This window comes from Bos taurus, chromosome 7 (assembly GCF_002263795.3).
Source record: "Bos taurus isolate L1 Dominette 01449 registration number 42190680 breed Hereford chromosome 7, ARS-UCD2.0, whole genome shotgun sequence".
NCBI lineage: Eukaryota > Metazoa > Chordata > Mammalia > Artiodactyla > Bovidae > Bos > Bos taurus.
Window position 1 is genome coordinate 15,846,869 of NC_037334.1, and position 27,462 is coordinate 15,874,330.

The window sequence follows — 27,462 nt, forward strand, 5'->3', positions numbered from 1 at the left end:
TCCTTTCTTGCTCTTTAATCTCGCTCTTCTCTCTTGACACAGTTCCAGCAGTGCAACCCTAGGGGCCAGCTCCAGAAATCGGGCGGGGGTGGGGGACCTGCCCCGGGGGTCCAGCCCTAGAGCGGAGCAGGGGCGCCTCCTTCCGGCCCGCGGTCCGGGCGGCCCCCCGCGGATGTCCCGGCCCTGACAGGCCCGGGCATGGTGTCCAATCGGACGAATAAATAGGGGCGTTCAGTGGTCGGGGCGGATCAGGCGGGCTTGTGGTCCGGGTGGCTTTTGAGCGTGTGGAACTTGACGCTGTCCAGCTTCTCGAAGCGCTTCCCGCAGCGCTCGCACGTGAAGTTGTACTGCACCTCGGCCGTGTGCTTCTTCATGTGCCAGTTGAGCGATGCCCGCTGTCGGCACTGGTAGCCACAGATCTCGCACCTGGGGGACAGCCCGCAGGAGGCACGGGGGGAGGGGGGGGCGGGGGTCAGAGTGGGCGGGGCCGAAGAGAAGCACCGGGGAGGGGTCACCTCGCCTCGGGGATGGGGCCCAACCACTAGGGCGGGGCCGGCCCAGAAAGGGGCGGTACCACCTGGGGGATACTCTGGAAACCCCAGAGGCAACGCTGGGGGCGTCACCCGCCTAGGCACTGCCCTGGGCGGGTCCGGGCCCGGATGCCCTTCCTCCCAGCCCCTCGCCGGAAGCCCGTCACTCACTGCAGAGGCGTCTCGCCTGTGTGCGTGCGCCGGTGTACCTCCAGGTGGTTCTTCCTCTTAAAGGACTTGCCGCAGGTTTCGCAGGTGAATTCACGGACACCTGAAGAAGACTATGATAACTAAGGCAGCTAAAATGAAGCGCAGCTACATCCTCGCAGGAGGCTCGGAGGCTGCCTAGGAAGGCGATTAGGCAGAGCAAGAATCTGAACTCAGATCCCTGAGGGGCACAGGACGCAAACTGCCAAGCCAGAGTGGGCCTGAGTTTGACCCAAATATTTCACCTATTGGGGCGATTTCACATAAAAATCTAAAGTTCCGGCTTCTCGAAAAGTCTGAAGCCGTGCCCTCTCGCTGGGCATGGGGGGAGGCACCAGCGCTCCCCACGAACCTATAGGCTATGACCTGGGTCAGGGAGGTGCTTGTGGCAGACGGAACAGAAATCCTGTCTCAAGTCCACTTCCCTACCCTGGGGTGGTTCAGTGTTCCTGCTCAGTCCTGAAACAGCTCCCACATGAGCATTGCTTGCAGAAGTGGGGAGCCCAGAGGCCAAGCTAGGGACGAGGCAGCCAGCCCCTGCCCAGCTACACATGACTCATAACAGCAGGTGTCCTTGTGGCCATGCAGCTCCAGCTTACTGACCACTGGGGACGTGCCCAGTGAACTGCTTTACTTCCACCATCTCACACCAGCCCTTGCGGTGGACATGGAGGAGGCTCTGAGAGAGGCAGCCCCAGGCCCAGGTTGCACCCTGCTCCCAGCCCTGGCTTCCAGGCCCAGGGCCCCCTGCCTGTAGCTCAAGCTGCCAACCCGGCCCTGGGTCTGACCTGAGTGAATGATCATGTGCCGCCGCAGGTGGTTGGATAAATAGAACTTCTTGCCGCAGCCAGGATGAGGGCACACTTTGGTCTTCCCTTTCCGATGCACGAGGTTGACGTGGTTCTGGGGGTGAGAGGGGCAGGAGTGGGTGCCATGGGCCCACTTGGGAGCTCTACAGGGTGGGGACAGATAGGGGCCGGTGGGGGCTTGCCCCTGCCCTTAGGAGGGACTCCCAGACCCAAGCTGGGGCCCAGGGGCACAACTGGGATCAAAGAGCAGCTTAACCGGGCACCTGCTCCAGTCAGACTCTGGGCTGGGGCATCCGTCAGCCTCATCAGAACCATGTCAGAACCACGGGAAGGGGCTGCCACCAGCCCAGCTTGTGGATAGGGAAACTGAGGCTCTGGAGGCTTAGTGGTTTGGTCTTGTCTTACAGGTGGGCAGTGACAGGGCTAGGACTGGAGTCCAGGGCTGTCAGCCTCACAGTGACTCTTTCTGTGCTGTTGAGCTGCCCCCAGAGCCTGGAGCAGGCAGCCCCCAAGTCATTCATTCCTTTGTTCTTTAACTCACTGGCACAACCGCTCCAGTGTGCAGCACCAGGCCTGGCACACAGATGGGGCTCAATACGTGCTTAATGAAAACATGACTTGGCAAATTCCAAGTTCTCTTGGAGCCATGTCCTGTGCCAGGAGTGGGGTTGTGATGGAACCCTGTCTCTGCTCTCAGGGCACCCTCTCCAGACCCCAGGGGGCACACTGCAGGCATGTCCTGGTAGTGCAGTGAGTGACAGGGGTGAGGAGGGAAGTAGGGTGGGCTTCCTGGCAGAGGGGCACACAGAGTTAAGCTTGGAGAGAAGGCACCCTGAGCTGACAGGGTGGCCTGGGCAGAGGCGGGGAGAGTTCAGGTGCTGGAAGAAGGGGAGTGTGGGGGGAGCCCCTGGGGCCAGGCAGGATACAGGCTGTGCAGAGACAGTGGCTGGCCAAAGGAGCAGGATGGGCAGGGCTGGAGGACAAGAGGGGAAGGCACAGAGGTGATGCCTGCCTCTCTGTGGTGAGGCTGAGACCAGCTGGGGCCAGGTGTATGCGTGCGAGACAGGCCAGTGGTGCCTGGAGGCCTTGCCCCACAAGCCATAGTGCCCAGATGCCTTGCACAGGCAGCCCTGCTGGGCCTACCTGGGTGGGGGGCTCACCTGGAAGCTGCTGAGGGCCACGTAGACCTGGCTGCAGCCCTCGTAGGGGCAGTGGAACATCTCCAGCAGGCCATCGGCATCCATCACCCGCGACCTCTTGCTCCGCCGCCTCCTAGAGGGAAAGGGGCCTGTGGCATCGGTGCTCCCGCACCAGGAGCCGCTCCTAGTCCCTGCCTCCACCCGCCTGGCACCCACTTCTCAGGCTCCTTGGGGATCTCGTAGATGATGGCGGACATGTCGCTGCCCTCTAGCTCCTCCCCGTCGGCCTCAGCGTCAGGCTCGGCGCTCTCAGGCACCGTCGCAGCCAGCTCGGCCATCTCGGGGGCCACCAGCTCCTCCTTCTCCTCCTTCTTGAGCACGCACAGGTCCTCCTTCTCTACGGGGATGGACACAGAGTGAGTGCCCACGGGGACTAAGGCTGTTGAGAAGCTCATTCTGGGGTCACTCCTCGCCCTCCCCTCGCCAGGTCCCAATGTGCCCCCCCTTCCAGCCCCCGGACTGGAATGGCTCCCCCAGACCTTTCTTGGTCTCAATGCCTGTCATGGCAGCAGGGTCCATGGTACTGGGCGGGCCACCCTCCGGCTCTGTCTGTGTGTAGGCAGCCACGCCCTCCATCATGGCACAGGGCACCTCATCGCCCAGGCCCCCTCCGGGGGCACTGCTGCCAGCTGCCATGTTGAGGTGGATGCCCTCGGCCGTGAGGGCATCATAGCCGGGGCCAGCGATGATGATCACCTGCGACCCGGGCACCATGCCTGGCATGGGACAGCTGGCCACCACCTCGCCCAGTGCCTCCTGGGGCACGTTCTCAAAGAGGGTGCCAGGGCCCGGGCCCACTTGTACGGGCACGGGCACGCACACCACTGTCTCCAGGGCCTCTGGCCCGCTGCTGGCCGGGTTGGGGCATAGCGGGTTGCCCTGCTCAGCCAGGCTCTCCACGTGGTGGACGTCGAAGGGGATGTGCATGCCCTCCTGTGTGATGAGCCCACTGCTGCCCGCCGGGCTGGTGGGCGTGACTGCCGCCGTGGCCACTGTCGCCTTGGTTGGCTGGCCCTCGGGGGGCTCCTCGGAGTCAGAGCCAGAGCCGGAACTGGACGAGTCAGAGCTGCCGGCCACCAGGCCATTGCCCACTGTGGTGACAGAGGAGAGGGGATGGTTACAACAGTGTACAACGGCAGCAGCTGGTTTTTGTTGGAAGCCCACCTGCCCCAGGGGTTGGGCACTGCGACTCCCCTGTAAGAGTAGTCAGCTCAGTCCCATATCCTCCACTGTTGCCCTGCACTTTGGAATACTCCCCTGCCTCAGCCCCCAGACCCACACTCAGGCTTCCTGGCTCCTCCCTGGTGGCTCCTTCTCAGCCTTTTCTGTTCTTATGGGCCTGGCAAGCTCTCGCTGGGGCTTCTCCTCAGCTCTCCACTCACCCCAGCATATTGGTCGGGCTGGCCGCGTTAAACACCGCCCTCCTCCTGGACACCAGCCAGTCCAACAATTGGATTCAGTTCTGTCACCATCTGTCCAGAGACCGTGTCTGACCCCGTACGTTAAAGAACTCAATCCCACAAGACTGCCCCCACTTCAGATACCAGTCACAAGTCCCAGATCACCCATACTTCCAGCTATAAAGTGGAGGCTCTGGCAGACCTCTGCTCAGTTTCAATAATTTGCTAGAACAACTCACAGAACTCAAGAAAGTGATCTGCTTCTGATTACAGTTTTATTATAAAGGATACATCTCAGCATTTGCCCGATGGAAGAAAAACGCAGGGCAAGGTAATTATGTGTGCATGTGTGGGGCCCGTCATGGAGCTGAGAGGCTCTCTACAGATACACCAGTCTCCCAGCACCTCAACATGTCCACCAACCTGGACGCTCTCAGAACCTCACTGTTTAAGAGTTTTTAAAACTTTATGTATTTATTTATTGGCCGCGCTGCAGGGCGTGCAGGATCTTAGTTCCCTGACCAGGGATGGAACTTGCACCCCCTGCAGTAGAAGCACAGAGTCTCAACTACTGCTGCTGCTGCTGCTGCTGCTGCTAAGTCGCTTCAGTCATGTCTGACTCTGTGCGACCCCATAGATGGCAGCCCACCAGGCCCCGCGGTCCCTGGGATTCTCTAGGCAAGAACTGCAACGCCAGAGAATTCCCAAAAGTTTTTATAAGGAAATGGCTACCCACTCCAGTATTCTTGCCTGGAGAATCCCATGGATGGAGGAGCCTGATGGGCTACAGTCCATGGGGTCACAAAGAGTCGGACACGACTGAGTGAATTTCACTTTCTCCAGCCCCCATCTGCTTCTGGGGGTTGGGGCTGGGGCTGAGAGCTGCCACTGGTGACTGGCTCCCATCCTAAAGCCTTCTAGGGGCTCATCCCTGAGTCACTTCATTGGACTGTTCCCCAGGTGTGCAGCATGTGGGATCTTAATTCCTCAACCAAGGATCAAACTCATGCCCTCTGCAGTGGGATCAGAGTCCTAACCACTAGACTGCCAGGGAATTCCCCAGCAATAAAATATGTTTAAATTAAGGAATGTACCTTTTCCCCTGCAATGCTATTGCACACTTAACAGATCACAATTTAGTATAAACATAACTTTTACATGCACTGGGAAACCAAAAAGCTCATGGGTCTCCCTTTATTTCGATATTTGCTTTATCGAGGTGGTCTGGAATGAAAGCTGCAACGTCGCCTAGGTCTGCCTGCATCTATTTTTATTATAGTGCCATCTCTCCCCATGGCCTGGTGCCTCCGGTGGACAGTTCTCACCCGAACCTCCTGTGGAGGTACAGACTGTCACACCTCACTGCGTCCTCCACTGCTCTCTCTGGTGTGTGTGGGGGTCTTATGGGCGTCTCAGACTCTGGTTTGAATCTCCCCTCAGAGAAAGGCTCAAAGACATCCCTATCTAAGCCGGTGGCAGCTGTGCCCGTCCGACTGCTCAGGCCAAAGTCCTGGGGCTCTCCTTGACTTCTCCCTTTCACACCCACTTCCAATCTGTCAGCAAAACCTGTTGGCCCTGCTTCCAAAATACATCCCTGGGCAGGCAGCTTCTCCTACCCCCGCCCCGCAAATCCTGGGGAGAGTCCCACCAGCCCAGAACATGCACTTCTTTCTAATGGGTGCCCCTGCTCCCATCCTTGTCCCCCACCAAGTCTGTCTTGTCCTCAGGGGTCAGAGGGAGCCTGTGAACACCTGCTTAGGTCATCTCCCTTTCTAAGAATCTGCTCATTGCTTCCTGTGGAAGAGACAGGGCAGCTGCTCACCGAACAACCCCCCGCCCCGTGTGCCCCCCTCCCCCGTCTCTTCCTCCTGACACCTGGTGGACTACATGTCCCAGCAGCCTTTGCTGTTAGGCGTGGCAATACAGATGAGTCCCAGTAGAACAAGAGTGGAAGTGAGCTGTGTCAGGTCACAGGAGGTGGGGTGCATTTGTGTCAGCCTCTGGCCTTACCTCAGTTAATGCCCTTCCCAACTGACTTGGCATACCAGCCAAACTCTTCCATGACCACAAAGCCCGCAATCTGCCCCCATCATCTCCTCTCCAGCCCCAATGACCTCCTTTCCATACCTGGAGATGCTGGGCAGGTTTCTGCCTCAGGACCTTTGCACTGGCCACTCGCTCTGCCAAATCCTCTTTCTGCAGATGCCTGCGTGGGCTCCTCCCTCACCTCCATCACAACCTTCCTCAAGTGGTATTTCTTCAGGGATGCTTTGGACCACTTTGTTTCAAATTGCGCCCTTTTCTCTCCTGTTTTTCCCCCAATACTTGCCACCTTCCACTTCACTCTAGGTTTTACTTGTTTATCTTGTTTACTGTCTGCTTCTCTAGACCATAAACTCCACAAAGATGGGGGGTCCCTGTGCACAGGGTACCAGCTGATTGGTCCACGTTGAGCTCAAGTTTGTAAGAATGAGGGAATCCAAGACCAAGGCTGTGATGAAGTCCAAGGGGGCTAGGCATCTTACCCAGGCATTTGGTACTAATGTCCACACGCAGGAAGAAACTGGGGACTGGGCAAATGAATGACTGTCCCTTCAGCTACTCATTCGAGACACAGCTGGGGTATACTGTCTGGGTACTACATATCACATCTACAGTCCCAGAGGGTCATGTGGAGAATACAGGCTCTGGAGGGGGATCCCAGTGCCCACTCCTCCACCTGTGTAAAGTGGGGGTGCTTGCTAACCTCTCTGGGCCTGGGGCTAACTTGGCACCCACCCAGGGGGTGTTTGGGGGTATTTAAATGAGTAAATAGGACAGTAGGGCTTATGGTAAGCACCTCATCAGTGTTTCCCATCATAGTTATTATAGAATAATAATATTCCCCCACGCATCCTTGACTCATCCCTAGGCAGCAGCAGGGGTAGGGTGGGGGGGATTGCCCCTCCTTTTTTTTTTAAATAAATATTTATTTATTTGGCTGCACTGGGTCTTAGTTGCAGTACTCAGGATCTTTAGTTGCAGCATGTAGGAGCGAGTTCCCTCACCAGCAATTGAACCCAGGTCTCCAGCATTGGTAGCGAGGAAGTCTTATGTGCTGGACCACCAGGGAAGTCCCAATTGCCCCTCCTTCTAACACTCTGTAATCTTTAGGGTGGACTGAGCCCTGTGGCTCCACCCTGGAGTGGGGGCAGCTTCCTAGAGAGTTGGGGCCTGGCCAGGGCATGTGCCTGGATTCCCAATGACAATGTCCAGCTGTTAAGTGGACACTAGACTTCTTGCCAGTTAATAATGATGTTAATGACAGAATTGGCCGTGCACCCACCAGCATCCTGTGGTCCTGGTGGGAGGTCCGCCCTTGGCAGAGAGCTGGTAAGGGTGCTGTTGAGGGGCCAGGGCTGGAACAGGGACACAGCCACTCCCTCCCCCTCCCCCCCGGCCAGCGCTCACAACAGACCTGGCCAATTGCTCCCAGCATTCATTCCTGACAGCCCAGACCCAGAATCCACTGGTGTCACAGTTGGGCTGGGCCATCAAGGGATCCTTCTGGGTACCACCCCCAACCTAGCCAGACACAGAGCCAGATGGGCCAGTCACATGACTCCCAGGAGCCTTGGTTTCCTCAACTGCTAATGACAGGGCAGTGGGGAGGGTCCAGGGTGGTTCAGGGCAGGGCCTGGCATCAGGAGGACAAGATGGCCACGGGGCTGGCTGCTCTCTGGGAGCCTGGCTGACACACCACGGGACAGCCGTTGGCCGGGGTGCCCACCCGGAACACCTCTCGCCCACGGCTTCCCCTTGGCCAGCTGGGATGCCACCTGCTCAGAGATGCCTGCCAGCCCTGGTCGCTGACCCCACCCTCAGCTCCAGCAGGGTGCCTGGCAGTGGGCCCCAGGTTTCTTCTGGTGCCAAGCTCCTGAGGCAGGTGGGCAGCCCCTCACCACCCACAACGTCTCCTCTGCTCCCCGACCAGAGCCAACGGGGCCCTCCTAGTCCTGAGCAGGCCGCTGGCTCACGTGTGTGTGTGTGTGCGTGCATGCATGCGACGTGGAATGGCAGGTGAAGGACTGGGGCAGTGAGAGATGAGCATGCGGGGCCAGTGGTTGGGGAGGGATAAAGGGATGAAAAGGGGAGTGAGATGGAGGAGAGACAGTGGGGGGTAGAAGGAAAAGGCATGAGATGATGTTGGGGGCAGAAAGAGTGAGGACGAAATACAGAAAGATAGGAGGGGGAAGTGGGTCTCTGGTCTTCTTGACCAGAGAAAGGTCAAGAGCAGAGAATGGGGCACAGGGAGAAGGAGAACAGGCTGCAGGGAGGGCAAGAGGATGAGGTTCCTGAGAAAGAGGCGGAGAAGTAAAGGAGAACAAAGAGGCCAGGAGAGGCCCAGCACCTGCCAGGCCCTCCAGCCACTGAGCTGGGTTCCTGGATCCCAGCTCTGCCTACCCCTGACCTCGGGCACACTGCGTCACGCCCTGGTGGTCCCTTCGCAGAATGGGGACCAGCTCTCGGGCTCTGTAAGGACTCAAGGACGGCAAGATCACCCAACATCAGGGCCGTGTTACTCGCTGTGAGGTCTGTGATGCTGGCCTGATGCTGGCAGGGCCACAGACCCCGCAGGCCATGGTGCGCCCTCCCTGCTCCCCCAGCAGACCCACCTTTGTCACTCTCGGGGTCCGAGTCACTGAGCGGCTTCAGGGGGGAGTGCAGGTCTTGGAAGTAGCGGTGCCCGGCTTCACACTGCCACACAGCCGTGGTGTACAGGCCGAAGGTGGGGTCCAGCTCAGCCAGGTGCGGCTCGTAGGGGCAGCGGTGCTTGTGGTCCTCATACCAGATCACCACGTTCTTCAGGCAGTTCACATTGCGTCGCCGCCCTGCACACACAGGCCCGGGGCAGCGTGAGGGGCAGTGCTTGCCCCCCAACCCCGCCCAGCAGCGGGGCCCCCAGAACCATCCTCAGCCTTACGGCTCCCCAGAGGTTAAGACACCCTCCTGAGTCCTGTCTGGGCCTGTCCCCAGTACACAGATGAGGAAACTGAGGCTCAGAAATGTGAGGCCTGCCCTGGAGACAACAAAGGCTAGCCAGGGACTGTCCCCACTGTTGGGGTTGAGTCCTACACACGACAAAGCCTGGTACCTGGCAGGTGCGCAGCTGTCAGCTGCTGGTTACAGTTAGGATCGTCCTCGTCAGCTTGGCATCTCCTGCCTGCCCAGCTCAGTCACTGCACCCTGCTCACCCAGCTTTTACCTCTGCCCCTACCCACCACGGCCGACAGAAGGCACCTCTGAACACTTGGGCCAAGTCACCACCCTTCTTTGCTCAGAATTTACCGGGGCTCCCATCTCACTGGGGGTAAAAGCCAAAGACCTCCCCGAGGTTTCCCAAGCCCTGCATGTCCTGCCCCATCACCTCCCGCCATCACCTCCTCCCACTGCTTCCCTGATCACGCCACTCTAGGCTCAGGGCCTCCTCCCAGATCCTCACCTACAGAAGTACGGTCTGGCCTTAGGGCCTTTTCAAGGGTTCTGCCCTCCTCCTCCAGACACCTGCCCTGCCCCTCGCCCTTGGAGCTGGACTGCCTGGGCTAAAATCCCAGCTCTGCCACTTCCCTGTAAGTGGCTCAGCTTCTCTGAACCTCAGTTTCCCCTTCTGGGCCGGGAGAGGATAATGGTCCCCACTTCCTAAGGGCTGCCGGAGGCAGGGAGTGACGACATCCATAGGGCCCAGGACAGGTAATGGTACCTAAGATTCCTGTGATGATCCTAGTCCTGCAGCTGATGGGGAGGAAGGTGTGCCCTTGACTTTCCAGGCTGGGGGATGAAGAGGGAGGGGGTCTAGGAAAGGTCCTGGGGCTAGGGATGGTGCTAGGGCCACCAACCCAGTGATGATCATGGGGTACCACCAGCAGCCACCTCTCCTGCCCAGCACTTGGCTCCTTATCTCCTCTGGGATTGAGAGTCACGGTCTTAGCTCAGCTTCTGCATCTGACCATGAGAAGGGGAAGGGGAGGGGCTCACTGACATCAGACGGATGTCCCTGGACCACAGGCCCTCACCCTGCTGGACGTGGCCTAAGACCCACTGCCCCACGGCTCGGGGTCTTGGCCAGGGGGTTGGGAGGAGCTCCAGCCTCTGTTCCAACAGCCCACACCCAGCTCCCCTCAAGCCTGGCACACCACACGCCCTGTAGGCTGGGGCACAAACAGTTCCCTCTGCTCTGCCTGGCTCCTCCCCGGCTGACTCCCACGCACCGGGCAGGAGAGCAGAGGAGCGGATGGGACCCCTTGGGAGATGCACAGACCTGGGTTTGCAGTCTGGCCTGGCCACTTTCTGGCTGTGCAGCCTGGGGCAGTGACTCAGCCTTTCTGGGTCAGATGGGGGCAATGAGAGCACTCTCGCTGGGCACAGCACTGGTTCAGGTTGCCTCCGACCCTTCCTGGCCCCACTCCCACCCAAGCCCCAGGCTGGGTCAGGCCTCTCCTCTGGGCCTCCTGGTGCCCCTACATCCCCACCCCAGGCCTGCTTGGTCTGCCCCCCACCCCCCCATCTTTCCTGTGAGACTATGGGCTCTGGGAGGCCAGGGCTGACTCTGCCCCATCTCACATGGTGCCTGGCATGCATAGGCCCTCCATAAACCATCTGCGAGGGAGGGAGGGTGGGAACCAGCCACAAAGCCACTTACTCCCATCACCACCCCCACCCTGGCCACAGCTCCACTTACTTTTCTTCCGCTTTGGCTTTTTGGGGACTTGCTCCCAAGGCTTCCTGTAACAGAGAGAGGAGGCAGTGGGGAGTGACCCCGGGGACTGATGATGGTGAGACCCTAATCCTGCTCATGTGGGGCAGCATGGGAGCTTCTGCTTCCTGGGCCTGGCCTGCTGTCCACAGCGGCTTCACTTGGGCTCTGCTGCCCTGGCATGGGGTCTACCATCATCACCCACCTCAAAGAGTGGGAAACTGAGGCCCTCAGCGTGAGGCCGCCTGCCCAGGGTCCCCAGACTGGGGAGTAGACTTATCAAGGGTGAGTTTATTTGGGGAGTCTGACCTAATCGGGGGAGACTTTAAAAGTGTACTGCTGGCTTAGTGTTGAGGACTCTGCCTGCCAGTGCAGGAGACACAGGTTTGAAACCTGGTCTGGGAAGATCCCACATGCCGTGGAGCAAATAAGCCTGTGGCCACAACTACTGAGCCTGTGCTCTAGAGCCCGGGAGCCACAACTACTGAGCCCATGTGCTGCAACTACTGAAGCCTGCGCACTCTGGAGTCTGTGCTCTGCAACAAGAGAGGCCACTGCAGTGAGAAGCCCGCACACCACAACTAGAGAGCAGTCCCCGCTCTCCGCAACTAGAGAGAAGCCCTCGAAGCAACGAAGACCCAGCACGACCAAAAGTAAAGGAGTAAAACTAATAACAATAATAAATGCACTGCTGAAGCCACAGACTGGAGACAGAGAGCAAGGGGGCCTGAAGCCAGAGACTGGAGACAGAGAGCAAGGGGGCCTGTGAGGCGCCAGGACCTGAAAATGGCCCAGCAAGACTGTAGGAACCCCAGCCGTACAGCCCCGAGGAAATGGATTCTTCCAAAGCTCTGAGCAAGTTTAGAAGCAGGTCTCTCCCTGGGTGAGCCTCTAGGCGACAATGGCATATCAGGCTGATACCTTGATTTCAGCCTTGAGACCCTGAGCTGAGGATCCAGCTACAATGTGCCAGATACCTGACCTGCAGAAATGTGAGATCATAAATCTGTGTACTTTTAAAGCCACTGAGTCTGTAGTCAGTTGCTACCCAATAGCACCATCATAGACGACCTCAGACTGCCCCATCCAAGGTCCTGCACATTCTGCCCCTGAGGCTGGACCAAAGTCCTGGGAAGATGGTCAGGCCCTAACGGCCCGCTCGACGAAGGTCCTGCCCAAAGGCCATGCCATTGTGTCCACCTGCCTCCAGAGCTTTCCCCCACCCTGCCTGGGTCCCCACACTGTGTGCCCCAGTGGGCCATGGCCTGGGGGAGCCCAAAGGCAAGGGGGGCCCATGGTCTACTATACCAGGATGGCCACCAGATCTGCCAAGCAGATTCCTGACCCCACGTGGGTCTCCCAGCTGCAATCCAGCACAGATTCCGAGATGCTTTAGAGCCATCTCTTCCTGGACTGGCCCAGGCCTCCCTCCACCTTCCTGCCACCATGCTTCAGGGTCTGCCCACCTGATTCAGACTGCTTCTCTGCTCTTCCTCATCTAAACCATAGCAGCAGGCTCTGGGACCGTGGGTGAGCAACCCTGCCTCCCCGTGCCTCAGTTTATCGATCTGTAGTGGGGCTCATGACAGTACCTTCTTCATGGGGTTGGCACGACGTTATAGACATTGTAAAGAGCCTGGTAATTATTCACTCAGCAAATGGTGATAATGATCACATTATTTAATCGCTCAGTCGTGTCCAATTCTTTTGCAACCCCATGGACTCTAGCCCACCAGCCTCCTCTGTCCATGAGATTTCCCAGGCAAGAATACTGGAGTGGGTTGCCATTTCCTCCTCCAGGGCATCGAACCCAAGTCTCCTGCATTGCAGGTGGATTCTTTACCACTGAGCCACCTGGGAAGCCCAATGATGACCATTATGATTCTCAATATTGTCACAGAGCCAGGACCTGAGACACTGGTCTCCTTACTGTGGCTAGGACCACCCTCTTGCCATAAATATCCTGAAAGCTGGGCTAGGGTCTCTCTTAAGCTCCAATGCCCACCCTCTCTGACCCTTGTCCAGCCTGATGACAAGTCTCAGCTCCCATACTCCACGTCTGGTCCCAGGACAGCTCCTCTGGGCTCCTCTATCCCTCCTGTCCAGGCTCTGCCCAGGAATCCGTGCCCATGTCCCATCCCAGGAGCCTTTATGCCCTCCCATGGCCCCACCTCCCCTCCAAGGGGCCAGACTGATTGCCTCAATTCTCACCCAAACCCAAATCTAAACACCCACAACCACTTCCACCCATTCATAGCCTCACCATGGCTGGGGTGCTGGGAACTTCACTTCGTGGTGTAGACAGGCTTGGTGTCACTCGGACCGTAGTTCAAGTCTCATCTTTGCTACTGACTGCCTATGTAATCCAGAGAAGGCAATGGCACCCCACTCCAGTACTCCTGCCTGGAAAATCCCATGGATGGAGGAGCCTGGTGGGCTACAGTCCATGGGGTCGCTAAGAGTAGGACACGACTGAGCGACTTCACTTTCACTTTTCACTTTCATGCATTAGAGAAGGAAATGGCAACCCACTCCAGTATTCTTGCCTTGAAAATCCCAAGGACGGGGGAGCCTGGTGGGCTGCCGTCTATGGGGTCAGAGTCGGACACGACTGAAGCGACTTAGCAGCAGCAGCCTATGTAATCTCAAGCAGGTTTTGTCCCCTCTGGGCCTCAGTTTTCTTATCTGTGAAGTGGGGATAACTGCGGTGCCTCCCACACAGAATTGCCATGCAGGTTAAAGGAAGAAATTTCCCTGAGTGTATTTTCTGGATTACTCACGTATTGTGCCCTGAGGCCAGGTTTTGCCACACCACACACAGCCTGGGGTGTCTCAGTGCCCCTGCCCCAGTCCTGCAGGCCCACACAGCTGCAGCTCAGACAAGCTTCTGGAAACATCACTTTCAGCTTAGGAACCTCCAGGGGCTCCCTCTGGCCAGTGGTTCTCAGCTCCAGCTATACAGCTTCAGCTCTTCAGAAAAAATATAGGATCTGCAACTCTACCCAGACTAACTGAATCAGAAACTCCAATAGTTGTGACACTGGCCTGAAGTTGTATAAGCTCCTAGCATTTCTTGCCCTGCTCTTTGTTGGGCATATAAGCCAGCCTGCTACCCTGGGGAGGGAGTGGGTATAATTCAGCAGGTTCTGGTTGATTCCTGATCCCCAGAATCTCCTCTGAGAGAAATGTGTTTAAAGTATGCAAGTGAAAACCAGGGCAGACCAGGGTTTTGTTGCAGCATTGCTTGCGATAGGAAACAAACATCGTAACAGCTAATATTCAGACAGCTCACTATGTGCCGGGCACTGTTCTAAGCATTTCGGTGTAATTTAACTCATTTAATCATCACACCAACCTATAAGGCAGAAAGAGAATTCCTTCCTTACAGGTCATTTTTAAGACCAAGGTTCCATAAAGACCTCTGCCCTCCACCTGAGGAGCTAACTTGGGGTTTCCTCTTCACCCGAGTCTCCTTAGGCAGAGGTGTTCCCCAAGAGCCAAGAGGTTGTGGGATTGTAAGGGGTCCTCTGGGAGTGTGCGGCCTTGGTTTCTGGGAGTGGACCCCATGCAATGCCAGGTGGGTCACTGGAATCTCAGGACGGTTAGGGCTGGGAGGCCTGGGATGTTCAGTCACAGCCCCAGGCTACACTGTGGAGGTTTAAGGGGATGAGGCCTTTGAGGTTCCTGGGGCCAGTGGAGACCTCAGAACCTTGAGGCTTCGGGGAGGCGGGGCCGCCCCTCCAGAGACTGGGCCGTTAGAACGCTTGGAGGTGGGTCCCATACCAGGATTGGGCAGCCATAGCCCTAGAGGGCGGGGCCAAGGGCCCAGGAGGCGGGTCGAGAGGCTGGATACATCCTAGGATTGGGCAGTCGGAGCGACGGGAGGTGGGGCCGCGAGCCAGGCGCGTCCCAGGACCTGCAGTCGGAGACCCAGGCCGGCCGCCGGGGCGCCGGGCGGGGCTCACAGGTGCCATGGGCGGGGCCTGGGGGCAAGTGGGGCGGGGCCAGGCTCAGCGGGGGATGGGGGCGTCTCCTCCCTCACTCCCTCCCACCCTCACGCCGGGCCCCCTCACCCGTGGCGGCCGCTACGCTGGCCGCGCTCCAGCGAGATGAGGTAGGCGGCGAGCTTGGCATCGCTCCAGCCGCTGCGGCGCCGCAGGTCCACCCAGGGCCCGTGCGCCTCGCCCAGGTACACGCGCCTCACGTCGTACTTCTTCCGGGACTCGAGCCGCCGCCGGGCCCGGTCCGACTCCGTGAGCCGCGGCCGGCCCCGCGCCTTGCGGCCCGCAGCGCTCTCCTCGGCGGCCGCCTCCCCGCCTGCGCCTGCCTCAGCCTCCGCCTCCGCCTCGGGCTCCGGCGCCCGCTCCGCCATCCCCCCCTCCCTGGTTACCAGCCTCCCCCGTTGTTAGGAGCCCGGCCGGAAGTGGCGCGCATGTTCCGCGCCGGCGGGAAATTTCTGATGGACTCTCACTGCCCCACGGCGTCAAAAGGAGACCGAGAGCAGAAGCTGCGCATGCGCAACAAACGCTTGCACCAACTCCCTCTTCTTAATCCCTTCTGTTAAACTTTTGAGTAAACAAGAGGCGGAAGGGGTAGTTGAAGGTATGAGGCTGATCGGGGAGGAAACAGCGAAGAGAACCCCCGGCGGGTAGGGGATTCTTCCTCTATACCTTTATCCTGAATTCACTGCGGGGATGACAGGGAGCTGTCAGTTCTGGAAAGCCCTTGAAAAGGCATGACATCAAGCATTAAAGGGGCAGGGACACCACACTGCCAGAGAAGAGGCAAGGCAGCCCCAAGCAGGAAGACTTTTATTTGCTCTACACGCATAGGTGATGTCATACCTACACACCAGTCCGCGGACTATGCTCTCATGACCGCCCAGGGTCAGCTCTGGCCCTGCTGTTGTCGCTGCTGACTGTCTTCTTCTTCTTCCTGGCCCTCAGGTGGGGGTGGGGGTGGCTCCTCCAGCTCTGAGGAGGATGGCAGGAGCTCCCCGGAGGACCCTGACAGGCGGAAGACCACCGGGATCCGGGCCAGGGCTGGGTTGGTCTCCTGAAGGCCCTGGATCCACTTGGCCAGCGTGGCCTGGTCATGGGCACCCGCCACACATATGGCAAAGACAGGGCCTTCCTCCACTGTTGGGAGAGATAGGCCCTCAGTTTGTTCGGCCCCCTCACGCCCACAGCCCACACTCTTTAAGCTCCCTTTGCCTTTTGTGTATGTCCAAGCCTTTGCACACACAATCCCCTCCACCTAGCCTGCCCATTCCACACATCACCTGGGTGACGCCTCCTGATTCTTCAGGGCTCCACTGGAAACCCTCCTGACCCCCATCAGAGACTGAGTTGTGTACCTCCTCCTGGGGACCCCAAGAATGTAACATGTCTGTTCCACCACTGACCTGAGGGGATGGACCGGACCTGTCCTGGTCATGCCCAGTAGCCAGCACAGGAATGTTCCACAGATGTTTGAAGGAGGAAGTGACAGAGGGCTGACAGGTCTAGAGCCCCTGAGTGGGGAGTTTTGTGCTTTCGCGTGCGCGCGCGCGCGTGTGTGTGTGTGTGTGTGTACCTGGGCCTCTGCTGGGTCTGTGAGGGTGAGTCGTAACTGGACTAGGTCTTGGCCTGGCTCTCAGCCCTCCACTCCAGAGGCGGTACCCCATCCCAAGCAGTGTTTAGAATCTGACCTGTCCTGGTTTTTACCTTCATCAATGTTAAACTCGTAGTCATCCCAGCTGCTCCTCCCGTAGGCCAGGTCTAGCTGCATCGGGTAGTAAAGGTTCCACTCCTCTGGAATCTCCTCCACTTCCTACCCCAGGGAGGCGGTGCAGGCAAAGTCAGAGGCCCCGGATCTTGAAGCCACCTGCGGCCTCTTCCCTGGTCCCTGTCCTCCCGTCCCCCCATCCCCTTCCACCCCTCTGAGCCAACTCACTCTTCCCACTGCCCTGACTTCCACTTTGGGCCCTCACCCGCTCCTCGGGAGGCAGCAAGTCAGCTCTGAGGATGTGGTAATAGACACATTTGTCTCGAAGCCACAGGGAGAAGGGGCCCTCAACGAAGATTGGGCGGGCTGGGTCATGGCGGGCCAGGGCACTCTGCTGCTCAGGACTCTGGATCCCTGGTGTGGAGACACACACACATGGGGTGGGGGTGGGGGTAGTTCTGGCTCAGGGGCTGTGCCCCAGGGCCCAGAGAGCCCTCCCAGCAGGCTCAGTGAGAATATGGCATCCCCTCCCTTCGTGGGACCTTACCTACGATGTGGGTCTCTGTAGGATCCATTGCGTTGGGGGAGTCTTTCAGCAAAGGCATCTGTAAGGAAAGCAGGGGTGGACACTTATGGCCCCCACAGCCCCTACGGGGGAAGGGCGGGGGAGAGAGAAGTGGGGAAGGGGGATTCTAGTGAAATTGAGGGCCCCTCTGAGGCCTAAATACTGGGCCTCCCACCCATCACTCAAGACCACCACCTTCTTGCTTGTATCAGATTAAGCCAAAGCCATTGACCCTGGAGATGCTCATGGGGAGGGAACCCTGGAGCCAGCCCACCTGTGTGAAAATCCTGCCTCTGCCACTGTCTGCATGACCTTGGCTGCGTTACTGAGAAGGGAGCTGCCACAGACTGCTCAAGGAACAGGAAGGCCATGCCCAGAAAACAGTGAGTATGGGGAGGTGGGGTAGGAGCAGAGGTCCAGCTGGGCCAAGGGCCCTGGAATCTAGAGAAGGCTCCACCAGGGAATCAGGGCCTGTCTTCCAGAATCACTCCAGTTCCTGAAGGGGGCCTGGCCCTGGGGAGGTGGCCGAGGGTGTGGCCAGGGGTGACTACCTGGTAGGTGGTGACCCTGGCACTGAGGTCAGGCTCCATGTGCCGCAGGGCCAAACTGGCCAGGTCCACGGGGTCCTGAGGCAGATCCCGGGGCACGGGGAAAGGGTTGATATTCTTGAAGCGGGTGAACCACAGCTTCATGCGCACCAGCTTGAGCATGGGGTAGCTTTTGCGGCCGAATATCTGCAAGAGCAGGAACTCCGTCTCCTTGTTGGGCATCACCCCTGTGCCAGGCAGATGCAGGCAGAGCCTCAGTGAGGGAGAAGAGGAGGGAAGAGATGATGGGAGAGAGATGACTGAGAGATGGGGAATGGATGGGCAGAGGTGGACTCCAGACTGAGAGACAGGGAGGAGAGGTCAGAGCCGAGGAACCACAGAGTGGGTAGAGCGCCGAGACATGGGAGAGGGAGGCAGCCCCTGGCCCCACTCCAGCCTGCGGGCCTCACCGTGGTTCTCCATCTGCTCCAGGACTGCAATCCCGCACTCCTGCTGCCGTGGGTAGTGGAGGAAGATGCTGTGGAAGATGTTGCGAGGCCGGAAGACCTCCTTGGGGAAGATGTCAAGGAGCAGGTTGTAGACAGACAGGTCCCGCTCGACGCCGTACTCGCGCATCTTGCGCAGGGCCAGGTAGATGAAGTCCACGTGGCCGCGCTTGTGCACGTTGTACTCGGTAAAGTTCTGCACCGCCCGCACGAAGTTCGCCTTGTTGCGTGCCCCATCTAGCGCGGGCCTAAACAGCTCCTCGTGGACTGCCAGGGCCTTGACGGGCCGCCTGGGGGGCTCGGGTGGGTGTGGGACCAGCGATGAGTCAGGGTTGTGGGCGGCTGCACTGCAGCGGAGGCCCCGTGGGGCCTGGGGCGGTACCTGCGGATGGAGAACCACCGCTGGAACCTGGCGCCTCCTGGTGCCCCTGGGGAACTGCCCGGCTGGCTCTTTGCTGGGAAAGATGCCAGCGGGCATCCTCATGGCCTCTGAAGAACTGTGGTGCCCTGGTTACAGACCCACAACCAGGCGCCATCACAAAGTTATCAGTTACCATAGCCAGACAGCTATGGTAACATCCCAGTGCAGGCAGTGTTCACCACGGTGAGAACAGACGCCCTCTGACACAGCAATCTTGCATCTAGTATTTAAATCCGACCGCTCTAAACATATCTGCCTCAGATGACATTTGCGCATCTGCTGCATCAGTGGAAATGGACCAAATGTGCATCAGCAAGGAAAAAATTAAGCAAGTGGCCATGAGCCTGGACAAGGGGCACCCACCGCTGTAAGACACATGGAGGTGTCCTGTGACCAGGAGTGAGCTCCAAAGTATATCATTAAATGAAAAAAAGGAAAGTGTGAAACGGTGTGTACAGTAGCATCCCATTTGTGTTTAAAAAAAAAAAAAGGCTGATAAATATATTTGTTCCTCACTATTTGCAGATTCCATGTTTGAGAATTTGCCTACTTGCTAAAATTCATTTGTAATTTGTAATTCAAAAGCTAATACTCAAGGTGTTTTCTGGCCATTTGCAGACACATGTAGTTGAGCTGCCCACCACCTACATTCCCAGCCAACGTGGAACAAGAGGAGGCTCGGCCTTCTCGTCTCAGCTCCCTTGCGGTCAACAAGTGTCCTTTTACTTTTTTTTCGGTTGTGCTGTATGGCTTGAGGGAACTAATTGCCCAACCAGGGATAGAACCTGGGCCCTGGCGGTAGGTGAGTCCTAATCACTGGACCTCCAGGGAAGTCCCTTACAGAATAGTCTTCTATTCCAGGCATTGTGGAGCATTTCTGAGGCTCATTTAATCTTTCCAACTGTTATCAAAGGAGTGCCTCTTCGTGTACCCATTTTACAGAAGAGGAAACTGAGGCCCAAGGAGATGACATAAGATGCCTGGTGTTACGAAGTTGCAAAGCAGCAGAGCTGAGACTGGAGCCCTCAGTCCTACTGCACCCAATAACCATCCCAATATCCTGCTTAGGTGAGATTAAAAAAAAAAAGCATTCAGGTAAAGTGAAAGCGTAGGCACTACTACAGGTGATATAAGCATAGGGAGAAATAAGCAGAAAATCAAATTCTAGAATGCCCCAAAGAAGGGGAGACACTACAAATGAGATGATGCTAATGAAATGCGTGACTCAGGGTCTGGGCCACCAGAAGTGTTTAGTAAGGGAGCTATTAATATTGTGACCATCATCATCATCCTTGTTGTAATTTATGGTCATGATCACTTCGGGTAAGGGAAGGAAATTTGATTTTCTGCTCACATCTTTACAAGTAAATGCAGGAGTTAACCAGAGTCACCGCCCAAATCCACCCACCTCAGACCTTCTTAATTTTAAATTCAAGACCCTCACCCATGGGGACACCAACGCTTTTTAAAAAATATGTATTGATTTATTTGGCTGCGTCAGGTCTTAGTTGAAGCACGCAGGCTCTTTCATTGTGGCCCATTAACTCTCGAGTGGTGTGCCAGCTTAGTTGCCCTGGGGCATGTGGAATCTTCCCAGTCCAAGGATGGAACCCACATCCCCTGCATTGTAAGGCAGATTCTTCACCACTGGACCAGCAGGGAAGTCCACCAACACTTCTTAAAATGAGTGAGAGACATGGGAGCTCCCTGGTGGGATGGTGGTTAGGATTCAGCACTGTCACTACCGGGGCCCAGGTTCAGTCTCTGGACAGGGAAATGAGATCCTGCAAGCCATGTGGTACAGCCAAAAAAAAAAAAAATAATAATAATGAGTAAGAGGGGTTCCTGGATAGCTCAGTTGGTAAAGAATTTAGCTGCAATGCAGGAGACCCCGGTTCGTTCCCTGGGTCAGGAAGATCCCTTGGAGAAGGCATAGGCTACCCACTCCAGTATTCTTGGGCTTCCCTGGTGGCTCAGAGGATAAAGAATCTGCTTGCAATGCGGGAGACCCAGGTTTGATCCCTGGGTTGGGAAGATCCCCTGGAGGAGGCCATGGCAACCCACTCTAGTATTCTTGCCTGGAGAGTCCCATGGACAGTGGAGCCTGGTGGGCTACAGTCCATGGGGTCCCAACGAGTCGGGTACAGCTGAGTGACTAAGTACAATGAGTAAGAGACATTCAGCTAGCACTCAGAGCAGACAGACCAGCCCAGACCCAGTCCTCCACAAACACCTCCTCCTTCTCCCCTCCCCTCTCTGCTCTTAAAGCTGGCTTCACTGGGTGCACAGTGAGGGCTTGGGAGCAGATCCCAGGCCTGCCTGCCTCCTCCTCCTCCTGGCCCCCCAAGACTAGCAGTTACCTGAGAGAAGGGGGCTCCTGTGAGGGCAGTGCTGCAGATGCCCCCCCAGCCCCGAGAGGCGCCCCGGGCCAGCAGGATGGCTTGGGCCCAGCTCATGCCTTTGCCTGTTGGACAACCACCTGGCAAGAGAAAAGAGACAGCATCAGTCTGGCAGCCCACCTGCTGAAGGCGATGAGACCTCTCTCCTGGGCAGAGGCCATGTCCCTGACGGCATGGCTAATGCACTGGCTCCACTGGTCTCTTCATCCACAAAGTGGAGCAGGAGTGATGATTACAATCGGGGTCCCTGTTCTTCTGAACCAGATCCTTTACTGTCTGGAGGAATTTGCTTCTGCATTGGTTCCCCTCCCTGCCAGATCATTCTGTTTTAATACCTTTATTTGCATGCCACAGAGCTGACCCTTAGTATAAAACTAAATGTGGTTTCAGTGGTTGACCCTTGAACAACACTGGGTTGAACTGCATGGGTCCACTTATAGGCTGACTTCTTTCTTTTTCATATTTATTTTTGTGGGACTTCCCTGGCAGTCCAGTGGTTAAGATTTCACCTTCCAATTCAGAGGGTGCAGGTTTGATCCCTAGTTGGGGAGCTTAAGATACCACATGCCTAAGATTCCAGAGCCTCATGGCCAAAAAACCAAAAACATAAAAACAGAAATATACCATAACAAATTCAATAAAGACTTTAATATATATATATAGGCTGTGCTGAATCTTAGCTGTGGCATGCAGGATCTAGTTCCCCAACCAGGGACTGAATCTGGGCCCCCTGCTTTGGGAGCAGAGTCTTACCCATTGGATCACCAGGGATGTCCCTGGTTTTTTTTTCAATATATACATACTACAGTATAGCATGACCTGTGGTTGGTTCAATCTAAGGATGTGGAACCATGGCTATGAAGGGCCAATTGTAAAGTTATATTTGTATTTTCACCTGTGCAGAGGGTTGGCACCCCTAACCACTACATTGTTCGAGGGTCGATTGTATATTCACAGAATTGTGCACCCATCACTAAATCTAATTTTCGAACATGCTTGTCACCACCCACCCCCCCCAAAAAAGAACCCTATATCCATTTGCAGTCATTCAGTCAACCCTAGGCAACCCCTAATCTACTGTGTCCTTTGGGAATTTCATGGAGCTTCCCTTATAACCTAAACGTAAAGAATCTGCCTGCAGTGCAGGAGGCCTGGGTTTAATTTCTGGGTCAGGAAGACCCCTTGGAGAAGGTAATGGCTACCCACTCCAGTATTCCTGCCTGGAGAATTTCATATTATTGGAACCATATATAATATGTGCTCTTTTGTGACTGGCTTCTTTCACTTAACATGTTTTCAAGGTTTATCCACGTTGTAACATCTAACAGACTTCCTTTCAACTGCCAAAAAACAAAAAAATGTTCACGATATGGATTTAACCACATTTTATTTACCCATTCATCAACCGATGAACATTTGGGCTTCTTCCCACTTTTTGACTATTATGACTGTTGCTGCTATGAACACTTGTGTAGTTTTCGTGTGAACACATATTTACACTTCTCTTGGGTATATACTTAGAATCAAGTTGCTGGGACATATGGTAACTCTATGTTTAATCATTTGAGGGACTGCCAAAATGTCTTCCAAAGCAGCTGCACCACTTTACATCCCCACCAGCAGTGTATCCCAACCAGCAATGTATAAGGGTTCCAGTTTCTCTGCCTTCTTGCCAATACTTGTTGCTGTCGGCCTTTTTGATTATAGACATCATCCTAGTGGGTGTGAAGCGGGCATCTCATTGTGGTTTTGATTTGCATTTCCCTAAAAACTAGTAACAGTTGAGCATCTTTTCATGGGCTTACTGTCCATTGTGTATCATTTTCAGAGAAATGTCTATTTAGATTCTTTCTCCATTTGAATATTAGGTTATGTTTTTTTACTATTGAGTGGTTTTATTGAGTTGTTTATGTTCTGGATCAGTTCAATTCAGTCGCTTAGACCTTTATGGTTCACAACTGCTTTTTCCCATTCTTTGAGTTGTCTTTTCACTTTCATATTATTACTTGCAGCACAATTTGTTGTTGTTGTTTAAATAAGAGGTTTAGAATAGGAAAGGCTCTTAGGAAATGTTTTTTGAGTGTTAGTTGTTATTACTATTGTGCGTGTGTGCGCACGCTCATTCATGTCTGACTCTTTACAACTCCATAGACTATAGCCCACCAGGCTCCACGGTTCATGGGATTTCCCAGGCAAGACTACTGAAGTGGGTTGCCCCTTCCTTCTCCGGCAACACACAGTTTTAATTCCAACAAAGTCCAGTTTTCTGTTTTTCTTTTATAGCTGTGCTTTTGATGTTGTATCCAAAAAAACCATTGCCTGGTTCAAGGTCATAAAGATTTACTCCTATGTTTTCTTCTAGGAGTTTTAGTTCTTACATTTAAATCTTTGATCCACTTTGAATTAATCTTTCTAAATGGCTGGTATGAGGAAGGGGTTCACTTCATATGGATATCCACTTGTCCTAATACTATTTGTTGAAAAGACTATTTTTTTCTTCCTGTTACTCTTGTTGAAAATCAACTGACCATAAACATAAGGGTTTACTTCTGGGCTCTCAATTCTTGTCCTATTGATCTATATGTTGAGCAGTAACACATTGTTGTGATTATTGTAGCTTTGTAAGTTTTGAAATTGGGAAGTATTAAGTCCTGCAACTTTGTTCTTCTTTTACAATATTATTTGGCTATTCTGGATCGTTCACTATTACATATAAAATTTAAGAATCAGCAGTCAATTTCTGGGAAAAAAAAATCTCAGATTCTGATAGGGATTGTGTTGAATCTGTAGATCAATTTGGGAAATAAAGAGTCGGACACACTGAACGAGTGAACTGACTGAATATTAAGATTTCTGATCCATGAACATGGGATACCTTTCCATTTATTTGTTGTTGTTGGTTTGGTCGCTAAGTCATGACTGACTCTTCTGAGACCCCATAGACTGCAGTCTGCCAGGCTCCTCTGACCATGGGATTTCCCAGGCAAGAATACCGGAGTGGGTTTCCTTTGACAGGGGCTCTTCCTGACCCAGGGATGGAACCTGCATCTCTTGCATTAGCAGGCGGATTCTTTACCACTAAGCCACCAGGGAAGCCCTCCATTTATTTAGATCTTCTTTAATTTCTCTCAAAAGTATTATACAGTTTTCAGTGTAGAAGCCCTTTACTTCTTTTGTTAAGTTTATTTGTATCTTATTCTTTATAAAGCTATTGTGAAATTTCATTTTCACATTGTTCATTGCTAGTGTACAGAAACGCAGTTTATTTTTTATACGTTGATCCTGTACCTTGCAACTTTGCTGAACTTGCATTAGTCCTAATATATATATATTTTTAATCGGATACCCTAGGACTTTCTACATCCAAGATCATGTTATCTGCAAAGAAAGATAGCTTTACATCTTCTTTTTTAAACTGGATGCATTCTATTTCTTTTTTTTGCCCAGGTGTCCTTGCTGAACCTCCAGTGCAAAGGTGAATAGAAGTGGCCAGAGTGCACATTCTTGTCTTGTTCCTGATCTTAGGGGGAAAGCATCCAGTCTTTCGTCATTAACTATGATGTCAGCCATAGGATTGTCCACAGATGACCTATTGGGTTGAGGACATTCCTTTCTATTACTAGATGCCGAGTATTTTTATCAGAAAGGGCATTCATTTTATTCTGTCAAATGATTTTTTTTTGCATCTATTGAACTCGTGTGAATTTTGTCCTTTTAGTCTATTAATATCATGTGTTACATTAATTTTCAACTGTTAAACTCATATTGCATTTCTCTGATAAATTCCACTTGGTCATGCTGTATAATTCTTTTTATTTGCTGCTAGATTGGCTTGCAAGTATTTTGTTGAGGACTTGTGCAGCCATATTCATAAGAGAACCTGGGCTGGAGTTTTCATTTCATGTCATATCTGTTTGCTTTGGTATCAGGGTAATGCTGGCCTCATAAAATGAGCTGGGAAGTATTTGGCTCACTCTTACCACCATTTAAACTTTCTCTAGCATCTCCTTCCGCCTCTGCTCCACATCTCTGTTCCATTTATAGCACAGCTTCTCCCAAGAGGTGTCTGCATATTATACTCCTTTCTCACTCTTTCCTACTTGGCTGCTGCCCCAGCCACTCCACTGACAGCACTCCTGTAAAGACCCCTTGTGTGTTCTCCATTTAACAAAGCCAGTGATTATTTCTTTGGCCTCATTTTGCTCAATTTCTCAGAAGTATCTCGCATGTGTGAAGCCCTCCTCCCATGTTAACACTCTTGATTTTCTTCCTAGCACCCAGGCCTGTTTTTTAGCCAGTCAGCAAGCCCTGCTTCCTTCTCTAAAGTCTGCAATGTTTGCAAACTTGAATGTGCAGATGAATCACTGAGGATCTTATTAAAATGCAGATCCTGATTCAGCAGGTCCAGTGGAGCCAGAAACTGTACATCTAACAAACATCCAAGTGATGCTGATTGCTGCTGGTCTGGAGACCGAATTCTGTGTAGTAAGGCTGTGAAGAATCCCACGTTCTGAATTTATCTGTCTGCTATTTTAAGACATCATTTAACTACCAAAAGTGGTGTTCCTCTCCTCTCTGTATTACTGTAGACAGCTCTAATGGTTTTTTAACTTTGTTCATATTAGAATTATCTTGGGAGCTTTAAAAAATTCCCATGCCCAGGCCATACCCCAGATGTACTAAATCAAAATATACAAAGGTAGGGCCTAGGTATTAGCATTTTAAAGCACCCCAATGACTCTAACACACACCTGAGATTAAGACCTTATTCTAAACCTTTGCTATTCAAAGAGTATCTATGGCACCAGCTGCATTTGTATTATCATCTGGGAACTTATTAGAAATGCTAAATCTCAGCCTTAATCCAGACCCACTGAATCAGAATCTGCATTTTAACAAAACTCCAGGTTTCTCCTCTGTGTGTTAAGGTCTGAGAAATGATGATCAATGTGCTGATGCTCCTAAATGTTTATCACCAGTCCTGAACCCAAGTCTCCTGACCTAACTGCCACTTTGGTATTTTCCCCAGCCATCTCAAACTTATTTTGCTCCAAATCATATCCCTGCTTAAATGTGTCTCTCCTCATCTTAGCCAATGACATCACCGCTGCTAGTCACTCAGATCACAAACCTGGGAATTCTGAGTCCACTGTATCCCTCACTCCCCCAGTCCAATTCATCAGCTACTCCTGTTGCTTCCAAATCCATATTAAATGCATCCATTTCTCTGCATCTGCAGGCCACCACTCCAGTCCATGATCTCTTTTCACCTATCCGGTCTCAACTTCTTTCCTTACCTGCCTCCAGTCATTTCTCCCTGCAGTGGTCAGAGGGAGCTTCTTAAAATGTAAAGTAAATTTAGTGTTCTCTGCCTAAAATCACTGAAACAGCACACAAAATTAAATCAGAATCTGCCCCTCAAAACTCACCTCTTATTACTGATAGCTCCAGCTACACTTGTTTCTTAAACAAGTTGGCTTTATTCTCATCTCAGAGCCTTTGAACTTGCTTTTCTCTCTGTTCAGAATTTATTCCCCCAGATCAGTCTCTGGTCATTCAGGTCTATAGTCAAATAAGAAGCCTTTCTTGATCACCACCCCACTCCCAATCTAAAGTCCCATTACCCTGATGAATGCATTTTAAGCAGTTATTAGCATTGGGGGGAGAGAGAGAGAGAGAGAGAGAGAGTGTGTGTGTGTGTGTGTGTGTGTGTATCTGCCTTATTGCTGTGTCTCCAGTGTGTCTGCCTTATTGCTGTGTCTCCAGTGTGTCTGCCTTATTGCTGTGTCTCCAGTGTGTCTGCCTTATTGCTGTGTCTCCAGCACCCGGGACGTGTGTGTGTGCCTTATTGCTGTGTCTCTAGCACCCGGGACTGTGTGTGTGTGTGTGTGTGTGTGTGTGTGTGTGTGTGTGTGTCTGCCTTATTGCTGTGTCTCCAGCACCTGGGACAGTGCCTGGTATAATGTAGGTACCCAACAAGTATCAGTTGAATCAGGAAGAGCTAAATTTCTACCAAACTTCTAAAAATCTGAACCCCTAGGCAGGGTGTACCTACAACAGCTCTGAGGCTGGCTGCCAGGATTTTGACTCCTTTGGGTGACAGCGACAGACCAGGCGTCGAATTCCAGCCTAGCGGCCGGCTTGTAGCGTGACCGTGAAAGAAAGCTCTAATCTCTCTGAGCCTCAGCTGTCAAATCTGCAAAACTGGAGATTAGGAACGTGGAGACGTAGGTAAACTGAGTGCGGCTTTTGCCGGCACATCCCGGCCCGGTACGCCGAAAGGTCATGGTGCCCTGGCCCGGAAACCGGGGTCCTCCGAAGCCTCCCTCCCGCACTGACAGCCCAGAACGGGCCTCCCCGGTTCCCAGAAGTTCGCGCTTGCCTCCCCACGCGCGACCTACCTATTCACGCGGCTGGCCGCGGAATCCCTGCCCGTTCTGTCTTGCTGCTGGGCGCCGCC

General features: G+C 54.0%; 2 protein-coding genes and 1 long non-coding RNA gene across 7 annotated transcripts; 1 reads left to right on the forward strand and 2 right to left on the reverse strand.

The window, feature by feature from the left end:
* On the reverse strand, positions 1 to 15,303 carry ZNF653 (zinc finger protein 653). Of its 3 annotated transcripts, XM_059888594.1 has the most exons (10): positions 14,952 to 15,303; positions 10,864 to 10,907; positions 8,801 to 9,016; positions 4,128 to 4,217; positions 3,225 to 3,836; positions 2,902 to 3,082; positions 2,707 to 2,818; positions 1,526 to 1,640; positions 702 to 801; positions 1 to 426 (listed from the first exon to the last, which is right to left on the reverse strand). In XM_059888594.1, exons 1-10 carry the CDS (start codon positions 15,248 to 15,250, stop codon positions 249 to 251), a joined length of 1,947 nt encoding a protein of 648 aa, XP_059744577.1. In that variant the 5' UTR covers positions 15,251 to 15,303; the 3' UTR covers positions 1 to 248. The 3 variants fall into 3 exon arrangements, with proteins under 3 accessions (XP_059744577.1, XP_002688894.1, XP_024850678.1); XM_002688848.6 differs by lacking the exon at positions 4,128 to 4,217; XM_024994910.2 differs by lacking the exon at positions 10,864 to 10,907 and having other exon boundaries at positions 14,952 to 15,037.
* Positions 14,376 to 19,121, forward strand: LOC112447346 (uncharacterized). Of its 3 annotated transcripts, none has more exons than XR_003035489.2 (3): positions 14,376 to 14,845; positions 17,362 to 17,532; positions 18,169 to 19,121. It is a non-coding gene; the product is annotated as an uncharacterized lncRNA (long non-coding RNA). The 3 variants fall into 3 exon arrangements; XR_003035488.2 differs by lacking the exon at positions 14,376 to 14,845 and adding an exon at positions 15,391 to 15,480; XR_003035490.2 differs by lacking the exon at positions 14,376 to 14,845 and adding an exon at positions 15,398 to 15,526.
* On the reverse strand, positions 15,673 to 27,462 carry ECSIT (ECSIT signaling integrator). The gene is made up of 8 exons (NM_001034286.1): positions 27,404 to 27,462; positions 20,964 to 21,082; positions 18,147 to 18,564; positions 17,701 to 17,924; positions 17,132 to 17,189; positions 16,850 to 16,998; positions 16,584 to 16,689; positions 15,673 to 16,016 (listed from the first exon to the last, which is right to left on the reverse strand). The coding sequence occupies exons 2-8, from the start codon at positions 21,057 to 21,059 to the stop codon at positions 15,766 to 15,768; spliced, it is 1,302 nt and encodes a 433-aa protein (NP_001029458.1). The 5' UTR covers positions 21,060 to 21,082; positions 27,404 to 27,462; the 3' UTR covers positions 15,673 to 15,765.